The sequence below is a fragment of the Protobothrops mucrosquamatus genome, unplaced genomic scaffold, assembly GCF_001527695.2.
Source record: "Protobothrops mucrosquamatus isolate PMUCROS unplaced genomic scaffold, P.Mucros_1.0 scaffold_269, whole genome shotgun sequence".
NCBI lineage: Eukaryota > Metazoa > Chordata > Lepidosauria > Squamata > Viperidae > Protobothrops > Protobothrops mucrosquamatus.
Genome location: NW_015386345.1, coordinates 82,185 through 92,580, shown reverse-complemented (window position 1 = coordinate 92,580; position 10,396 = coordinate 82,185). Strand labels below are relative to the sequence as shown.

The 10,396-nt window shown below is 42.4% G+C and overlaps 1 protein-coding gene across 2 annotated transcripts in view; it reads left to right on the top strand.

Moving 5' to 3' along the window:
- Positions 1 to 10,396, top strand: part of PDE8A (phosphodiesterase 8A) — a 31,580-nt gene that overhangs the window by 3,680 nt on the left and 17,504 nt on the right. The window contains exons 4-7 of one of the 2 annotated variants that reach the window (XM_015831623.2): positions 3,099 to 3,156; positions 5,000 to 5,088; positions 7,338 to 7,416; positions 9,454 to 9,591. In XM_015831623.2, coding sequence (XP_015687109.1) covers positions 3,099 to 3,156; positions 5,000 to 5,088; positions 7,338 to 7,416; positions 9,454 to 9,591 — 364 coding nt within the window. The remainder of the gene's footprint in view (positions 1 to 3,098; positions 3,157 to 4,999; positions 5,089 to 7,337; positions 7,417 to 9,453; positions 9,592 to 10,396) is intronic. The other variant, XM_015831624.1, reaches the window with a different exon arrangement.

Genomic DNA, 10,396 nt, shown 5'->3' with positions numbered 1-10,396 from the left:
AATTGTTGCAGCCTCCTATCAAAAATATATACAAATGCAAAAAGGCAGGCTAGGAAGCCTGTAACTGGAAATCAAGACCCGTTCTCTCTGATTTTTACTGACATTTAGCTGACTATGTAGCTGCGCAGCCTGGCCTTTTGAATGTTAGGAATGGGGCTGGTAGGCAGAGAAGACAAAAATAGAGTGACTGAAGATCATTCAAGAATGGATGTTGCAGCTGTGGGTGGAGCCAAACGTGATGACAGAAGATCCGTGTCTTCTGAATTGGGTGCCTGCTAAAATATGAGAGTTGGGAGAAGAGGACAGTGGTTTCCCCCCACCTGCTATAAGATGCTGCGGATTATTGTCAGGCACAAAGAACCAGAACGACACCTTGAGCTGATCAGAGTTGCTTCTTTATTGCTGCCTGCCTATTTACAAGAATCTGCCACCTTGCTGCCACCTGTCTGTTGAGTCTAAAAGGTTGACCGCTGTAGTACAATACCTGTTCACACAAGATATATGGCTTTTTATGTGAGACTCATACTGGGAAGGAGATTCCATGACTCAGCTGGTTCTCTCTTCCAGTCCCTGAGAAATCACTGAATGGGACTGAATGGGGCACATGAGGTGTTTCTCCTTCCTGACCCTTTTAGTACTAATAAAGAATATTTATAAGTAGGGTTGAAATTAGAGGTCCTTGGTACTCTCTGAGCTTGGTGGTTTTTGTGCAGATTTTTATTACTCAGACTAGGTAATATCAACACTAGTGAGCAGTGGGGTTTACTGTCAGTTTATATATTCTAGTTTCTTGCCCCTGTCAGTGTTGGTGGGAGTGATCTTAGAGGTTGTTTGGTTGGGCTGTTTACTGTTGGCTTCTTTGGCAATTTCTTGATTGGGGTATTACTGTCCGAAATGGTATAGGGTTTCCTGCCTGAGCAGGGGGTTGGACTAGATGACCTCCAAGGTCCCTTCCAACTTTATTATTATTATTATTATTATTATTATTATTATTATTATTATTATTATTATTATTATTATTATTATTATTATTATTATTATTATTATTATTATTATTATTACAGACTGATTACATTCTCTTGAGAACAGCCAGGTAAAGAATTCAGGAATTCTCAGGCAAAGAAGGGGTTGCTCCAGTCTCCATCCATCCCTTCCTTTCCTGCAAGGACTCCAAGCTCACCAGTCTTCACTCCTTCCCTCACGCTAGCTCAGTGTTTCTCAACCTTGACAATTTTAAGGCATGTGGACTTCAACTCCCAGAATTCCACAGCCAGCATTGCTGGCCGTGGAATTCTGGGAGTTGAAGTCCACATGCCTTAAAATTGTCAAGGTTGAGAAACACTGCGTCTAGCTGGAGATTACATCATATTTATGGACCATGTATCTCATTGTTGTTTAGTCGCTAACTTTTGTCTGACTATTTGCAGCCCATGGTCCATGGCACACTGTCCTCCAATCTTCCCCAGTAACACATTAGACACCTTTATTGATCTTGGACACCTTCCAACCTCAGGGCTCATCTTCTGGCATCATATCTTTCAGTACTGTCCATGGGGTTTTCTTGGCAAGGATACTGGAATGGGTTGCCATGTCCTTCTCCAATGAACCATGTTTTGTCAGACTATGACCTGTCTGTCTTGGGTGGCCCTGCACGGCTTAGCTCATAGTTTCTTTGAGCTGCACAAGCCTCTTTGCCACAACAAGGCAACGATCCATGAAGGAGATATACCTCTAGTCTCTTAAAATAAGAAACAATGGTTGGAAACTGATCAAGGAGAGAAGCAACCTGGATTTAAGGAGAAGCTTCCTGACAGTGAGGACAATCAACCAGTGGAACAGCTGGCCACCAGAAATCGTGGGCCCCCCATCACTGGAGATCTTTAAGAAGAGGCTAGACAGTCACTTATCTGAGATGGTGTAGGTTCTCCTGCTTAAGTGGGGGGGGCTGGACTAGAAGACCTCCAAGGTCCCTTCTATTCTATTCTGTTCTGTTCTGTTCTGTTCTGTTCTGTTCTGTTCTGTTCTGTTTTGTTTTGTTTTGTTTTGTTCTGTTCTGTTCTGTTCTGTTCTATTCATATTTGGTGCCCATGCAGATGGGTAAATAAAGCTATCCTCTCTAAATTGTTCTTGCATTCTGTTTCCCATTAACTCCACAATTGCATCTCTTATCCTAATCTTCCTCCCTCCGTTCTCAAAGCCGAGGGCCGTGGCCTTGCCAGCCAATGGTACAATTTTCCATCAAACCCATCCCGTTTGCTCCAGCTGGGGATAATTCACGGTGATCTTGTTTTCATAAATAGGGATCTGTGGCATTGCTCATGTTGATTGTGGTGACTTAGCATCTGTATTTATATTTGAATATGCGCCCTCTAAATCAGTCCAGCAAAAGCGGTGCCTTTATGAAAAATCTGCAGTTCTTGCGAAACATGGAGCATTTGCTGCCAAGCAAAAAGTTCTTCTGCGGCCAAGTACATTTCCAAGTTCAAATCCTGGCTGGGAGAAAAAAATATCTGAATTTAGGGAGTAAAAACTAGTGGCTGGGAAAGTGTTTAACATTTTCTCCTGTCTTCTCCGCTCGCGCTCCTGACCTTTGCTTTAATATTGTTTGGGTGTGATCTTTATTATTATTTTTTTTAAAAAAAAAACCCACCATGGAACTGTTGCTGTCTCATAGCTGTGATTTAAGCAGGAGAGGCTAGAGCAGTTATGAATTTAAAAGGCCGGTGCAGTGAAAGAGACCATTTAGAGAAGGATGGCATTGGAGTATTTGATTTTGCAAACCAGTGCTAACCATAACAACAGCCTGCAAAGGAGAGCAAACCAGAAGAAGGGAACAGAGTCCATGGGGGGGTATAGACGGAGGAGAAAAAGAACTTAAGTTATCCCTGTTGAAAAGAAAAGAATTCTACGGCCCTCTGTTCTCTTCTGAAGTTCTGCAGCCTTTCAAAAGCCACTGAATTTTCAAGTTTGAAGGACTTCTGTTTATTTATTACTGATCTGAGATACAGCCTCTTGTCTGAGGATAATAATATTTCTAGGATTAACCGGGTAAATAAAATCCTCGAACATCTTTCTGTTCTTCCTTTTCCTTCCACCAGACATGCAGATCGCGAAGAGTCGTCCTTATTGCCCTTTCTTGCTGCAGGCTTCACAAGGGTATGTCAATTTATTTATAGTCATCTTTTCCTATATATATTGTACACACACACACACACACACGTATACTGTATTGACTGGACGCCTGAATTACATGTGCACACTGGGAATCTCAAATTGCTTTTGCCAAAGCCTGGGGGAAAAATATTTCTACACTTTTTGAACATAAGCTCAAAGATTACTGACAGCATGTTTAGGTTACAATAGGAACAGCCCTAACCATTTGGGGGCAGATTGCTTAGTTTTATATTTGTCTACTCTAGGAGAAATCTAACGGGGGAAAAAAGGGGGGGGAGGATAACCATCCTAATTGGTTGATGACATGTCATCAAGTTACTGCCAGCTGTGATTGACCATGCAGATAGATTTTCATAGATCATAGATTACACGAAAGCTATTGACAATAGATGAGAGGCTGAAAGAGTAAGGGGGAAAGGAATTGGAGACAGATGTAGGCTGAGCCCAAGGGAGGGGTCAAATACGTCATCAGTCATGAGTCCCTTTGCACCCACAAGTGATCTAAATCCAGCCCACCTTGAATTCCTTCTACTCTTATCTCCCGCTAATTTCCCTTGGCCAATAGTAGTTCAGATTCTCGTAGAGAGCTTAAGCTGGCAATAAATCTTTATATCCATTTGAACTGTCTGGATCTCCTGATTTTTCCCCGGCATTTGACAACAGGGTGCACAAATCGTGTGTTTAGGAAATATATGTTAATATGTAAGCATGGGATTGGTCAATCAGAATGAATGATCTAGATTAGCTATTCACATCAAACCCATTGCCATCTAATTGCAACGGCGCTGGCACAGAATCATATGACTTTTATGGTGAGTTCACACTGGCCTGATTCTTTGGCTGAAAAATCAGGATTTCGGTGGCCAGTCAAGGCACCTGCTAGTAAGAAAGGATGAACTCTTGGCACCACCAAGTATAACCCAAGGGATTATTTAGAAGGGGTCTGTGATGGTCTAATTTTCTGCATCCAAACAGATGAAATGGTGATTTTTGAAGAGGCCCTGGTTAAATCTCTTCATTACCTTTGAAGGCAGGTCCTCAGATCTCACGAAAAGGCATGTATCATAGAAAGTTTGGCATAAATGGTCTCAGTATAAAAGGTGTAAGGGTATGATGAGATTGTTGGCTCTGCCATTTTGTCGATCGGAGTCAACTATTGTTGGACTGACTTCACGCGTGGCTTTTTCTGATCCCATCATAAGCAGGTCAGAGGCAGAGACTTATCAGTAAGGCTGTTGACTAAAATATTTATCTCCTTCAAGAAGAGAGAAATTTATTAGCCAGCCAGCCAGCCCCAACGGTGCATTTCCAAAAGGCAACTGGATTTTTCTTTGAGAAATTTCACTTCTCATCCCAAAAGCTTCTTCCGTTCTTCAGAAGCTTCTTGGATGAGAAGGAAAATGTTTTCAAAGAAAGAAATCCAAGAAAGATGCTTTTGAAAAAGCACCTTTGGGATAATTGTGAACCTGGAGGATTGAGAACCTCCATAGATACCCCTGGGGAGGGTCACTGTAACTTTGAATGATGGTTAAGGATCAGTCCTATGTCAAGGATTCCTAGTACTGATCTATTTTAGGAGGATCAAATGGGTTTGTTTACTTAAGAAGCCCAAAATAATAATAAAAATCCCTACCTCTGCTTATTAAAAGGATGTCTTATCTTGTGGAACATTCCATACAGCAACGAGGAAGAGTTGCTCATAACTCATAAACGTTTCTTTAATAATAAGAAAAACTCCTTTTTTTGTCAAGTCAAGGTTTTATTACTATATGAGTGGAATACAGCGGCTCTTTTGATCTTGACATCTATTTTTCTTCACAACCAGAGATACGTCGAAAACTCGAACATCATGGCTTGTTACAATGAACTCATACAGTTGGAATTTGGAGAAGTACAGGCACAATTTAAACTAAGGTAATGCTGCCTATCTAATCTTTCATACTCTTGGCGCAGGAAAAGTCTGTCCTTACCCACACAGGAATTGGTTGGGATTTGATCCTGGCTAAAGTCTACAGTAAGGGTGCAATGGCTCAGCAGTTAAAGATGCTGAGCTTGGAGCCTGGGTTTGAGACCCGAGCACTGTACGACGGGGTGAGCTCACGTTCCTTGCCAACCTAGCAGTTTGAAAACATGCAAATGTGAGTAGATAAACAGGTACCACTTTGGTGGGAAGGTAACAGCGTTCCATGAGCCTTTGGATATAGTCATGTTGGCCACATGACCACGGAAAATATCTTCGGACAACTCTGGGTCTTTTGGCCACAAAACAGAGAGGAGCCCTGAGCCCTGAAGTCAGACACAACTGGACAGGGAAATATTTACCTTTTTAAAGTCTACAGTGGTGTATTGAGGGACTGGCCTGGGATGGCCAGAGAAAGCAGACCATTTCTTCTCCATGATCTGTCCCTGATTATGGGTTGGGGTGGAGAAAATCAGATCATTATATAGGTATAATAGCAATAGCACTCTGACTTATATACCGCTTCGTAGTGCTTTACAGCCCTCTCCAAGCGGTTTGCAGAGTCAGCCTGTTGCCCCCAACAATCTGGGTCCTCATTTTACTGACCTCGGAAAGATGGGAGGCTGAGTCAACCTTGAGCCCGGTCAGGATCAAACTCCTGGCAGTGGGCAGAGTCAACCTGCAATGCTGCATTCTAGCCACTCCCCACCACAGCTCTTAATAGCAATAGCAGTTAGACTTATATACGGCTTCACAGTGCTTTTACAGCCCTCTCTGAGATGTTTACAGAGTGACTATATTTGCCCCCAACCATCTGGGTCCTCATTTTACCTACCTCGGAAGGATGGAAGGCTGAATCAGCCTTGAACCGGTGAGAATTAAACAGTCAAACTGCAGGCAGCCAGCAGTCAGCAGAAGTAGCCTGCAGTACTGCATTCTAACCACTGCACCACCACATGTATAATGCTATATATACAGAGTATATAGCAATCTGATTTATGGAGATTTATGTGTGGTGTATAATCTGTAATTATTGTATAAGCCAGAGCTACATAACCTAATGGGTTTCAGGGCATGCCTATGACATTAACGTGTGAGTCGGGCGGCCATATAAATTTGTTTAATAAATATATTCCAAGCTAGGCTCTCACTAACAGGTGGCATGCAAATTAATGAAATAACTAAAGGAAGGAAGTTTCCACATCCTCCTCAAGGCTTCCAAACATCCAACGAATTCAAACATTCTTCAGGAGCAGAAGGAAATCTGGAAGGCAAAAAGTCTGGGAGGAAGGATTGTGCCCATTGGATATGGAGTTGCATTAACTGTTTTTTGTTGTTGTTAATTGCGAAGTCGTGTCTGACCCATCGCGACCCCATGGACAACGTTCCTCCAGGCCTTCCTGTCCTCTACCATCTTCTGGAGTCCATTTAAGCTCACGCCTCCTGCTTCAGGGACTCCATCCAGCCACCTTCTTCTCTGTCGTCCCCTTCTTCTCTTGCCCTCGATCTTTCCCAGCATCAGGCTCCTCTCCAGTGAGTCCTTCCTTCTCATTAGGTGGCCAAAGTACTTGAGTTTCAACTTCAGGATCTGGCCTTCTAAAGAGCAGTCGGGGTTGATCTCCTCTAGGACTGACCGGTTGGATCGCCTTGCAGTCCAGGGGACTCGCAGGAGTCTTCTCCAGCACCAGAGTTCAAAGGCCTCAATTCTTTGGCGCTCAGCCTTTCTTACAGTCCAACTTTCACAGCCATACATTGCAACTGGGAAAACCATGGCCTTGACTATACGCACTTTTGTTGGCAGGGTGATGTCTCTGCTTTTTAGTATGCTGTCTAGATTTGCCATAGCTTTCCTTCCCAGGAGCAAGTGTCTTTTAATTTCTTGGCTGCAGTCGCCATCTGTTTAGTGAGGGATTAAAAAGGGGTTGGAAGTAATGGAATGACTGGAAGGTTCCACTTGGAAAGCTGTTTAGCTTTCAAATTTGATCCCCTGCCGGAGCTCAGGAAACCAAATTAAAACATCTCCCATGGTTGACTGTCCACCTTCTTCAGCCTCCAAGATTTCATGGCACCTTCCCATTGTTTTATTCTCTTTTTGTTTATGACTTCTTCAGTTCTAGTTCATTCTTTTCTTTCTGGATCTTGAAAAGTCGTGTGATTTAATTCTAATTGCCTCTGCTTCTTTTTCCACTCGTTTGCATTTCAGGGCTTGTAATTCGATATTTACGGCATTAGATAAAAGTCAAGAAGCCACCGAGATTACAAGCGAAGACCACGTAATACAGGTTTGTTTATGTTTATTTAGATTTGTATACCGCCCTATCTCCCTTACGGGACTCAGGGCGGTGAACAGGCGATAATAAAAATCACAATAAATATCTATTCTAAAATCAAATTAAATAAATAAAGGCCTGCTCTAAAATACCCCATATAAAAACCTATACTAAAACCTAATTAAGACTACGCCAGGCCGGCCGCATGAAATAGATGAGTTTTCAGGGCTCGGCGAAAAAGGCGTAGGTCCGCAGCTGTACGTAGGTCGGGGGGTAGGTCATTCCAGAGGGCAGGAGCTGCCACAGAGAAGGCTCTCCCCCTGGGGGTCACCAGCCAGCATTGACTGGCCGACGGCACCCTAAGGAGGCCCTCTCTGTGGGAGCAGACTGGTCGAAGGGAGGTATGTGGTAGGAGGTGGTCTTGCAAAGGTATGCTCTGTTTGTTTGTTTTTTTTATGAGTGTCAGATATTGTCCTGTGGTTTTGTATGATTTTATTCTTTTGGCCGCTCCATGTGCACAGACAGGCATGCACAGACCTAAAACATTTAAACCTGTGGGCCTTGAATTACCTTAGAACCTGTCCTTAAGGCATATTTTTCTGACCTTTCCATGGAGAGGAAAAATCCATTTTAAGGACAAAACCTTTTGTTTTAGATAAGGGTTTATTTTTTGTAGACTGTATCTTCACAAAGCTCCAGGAGTTTATGACAGTTTGTATTTAGCCCAAAGTCATTAAAAACCTTAGTGATATTTATCTGGCTTGTCTGAAAAGCCAGGTGTAGGCATTTCAAGGGGAGAAGAAAGTTGAGCAGATCCGAAAAATAAGATCCTTGTGTCTTTTATGCATCTCTTTTGGGGTGAAAGAAATGGGATGTTTTTAGCAGAATCAGAGTTCAATTCAGTTCGAAGCATCCCCCAAACAAATGTTGGCTAATGCTTCCAACAACGGACATGGTTGCAAAATGCTTTCGTTTTACTTTGTTGATGAGACTAAACTGTATCTCCCAGTGTGCATTCCTGGCTGTGTTGTCTGAGATAACTAGTGATTATAATTCTGCCACATCCAGGGGGCCACTGAGATTGTGTGGAATTGGAAGGTAGCAAGACCAGTTGGTTCACAATTGAAACCAGTTTTGGCCAGTTTGGTCTAGAAGACCTGAAGTCATGCGGCACTGTTTTTAGAAGAAAAAAGGTTGATTTTTTAAGACTGCTAGAAAGAGGAGGCAGGCTAAGTTTCAATCCTCAATGTCTTTATGTAACCACTGGTGGAGTCCACTACCCCATAACCCATCTTGAATTAATTCTTCAGTTCTCCCATCAGCACCTTATTGCATTCTTTCTCAACCTTGGTGGTTTTAAGATAGATGGACTTCAGTTCCCAGAATTCCCCAGCTAGCATGCAGGCTGAGGAATTCTGGCAATTGAAGTCCACCCATTCTGGCATTTATGATGTTCTGTGGATAATCTGACCCATGGACTCTGCTGAAAAAAAATCATATACTGGGGAACAAGCTCTACTGGACTCTGGTTTGATTATCCAGTTGATCAACTCATTCATTTTCAGGGATTCTACAATATCTTGAACCGTAACCCAACCAAACAGGCTGGATTCATGCAACATTTGATTCAAACAAACAAGTTACACACACACACACACACACACAGAGAGAGTTGCTAGAGTTTATAGCCTGTGTAAATGAAGCCAATAGATTTTTAAAGAAATGGTTAAGTGTGCTACGCAGTCCCACTGAAGGGGTGAGAGGGGGGTGGGGATTACATTTTCACTAAATGCCTCCTTTAATTATTTATTTAAGCACTACAATTCCATCACTATCTTTTAGCCTTTAGCCTTTTAGCTAAAAGGGTTCCCTGTAATATAACAGCCTCTGCCCTTAGATCCATGTCAGGATCTGTTTTAGTGAAAACACTTTCAGACAGTTTAGAAAATGTTGCATCAAGGCTGAATCCTGGATCAGTGCTCAGGCTGAATTAAATTAAATTCTTAAATTCTCACTGACATTTGTTTCTTCTTTCTTACTGTTCCACAGTATGTAAATCCTGCCTTTGAAGCGGTAATGGGCTATCAGAAAGGCGAATTAGTAGGAAAGGAACTAACAGAAGTGCCTACAAATGAAAAAAAAGCAGATTTCCTTGACACTATAAATTCTTGCATCAAGTTTGAAAAGGTAGGCATGGTTATTCAGAGTGTTTTGCCATTGTCTCTTTCCTAGGGCTGAGAGAAAGTGACTGGCCCAAGGTCACCCAGCTGGGTTTGGACCAAAGGTGGGTCTAGAACTGCCAGTGTCCTATTTCTAGCCTCTTCTAATTTGGAAGAGGAAAGACTGGAGGTGATAAAATATATCTTTGTAAGACAGAAGCCTTTCACTGAGAATTTATTTATATCTCCTCTTTGTTTTTAAGTTGCTTGTTTGGGGATTGGTCTACAATAGATCAATGTTACGGGCTGTAGTTTGGGACTCTGTTGGGAAGCATATCTATGGGTCTTTTGGGGCCACCCCCTACTTGAAGTTGCAGTCCATTACTACAAGTGATGGTATGGAAGTGGGAAGGGAAGAGCATGGAGGAAGTCCTTGGTGCTCTCTGAGCTTGGTTGTTTTCTTGCGGACGTTTCATTATCCAAGTAGTTAACATCCTCAGTGCTAGTCTATAGATAGATAGTTTGGGTAATGAAACATCTGCAAGAAAACAACCAAGCTCGGAGAGCCCCAAGGACCCCTCATTTCAACCCTACAAATTATTGGGGGGAGCTTTATTTGGATCAAGCAAATACATTCCATTTTTTCAGAATTAAAGAACTAAAGAAGCATTGAAAAGCATCCAGCATGCAGGTGCTAATAGCTCCCAAAATTTCAACCTCCTCACTCAAAATCTCATGAGAATTCTAATTCAATGACGGTGGCCTTCAGGGGTAATTGGCTGTAATGTATACGACACAAGGTTCCAGTTAGATGCCAAGAGGGGAAACATCTG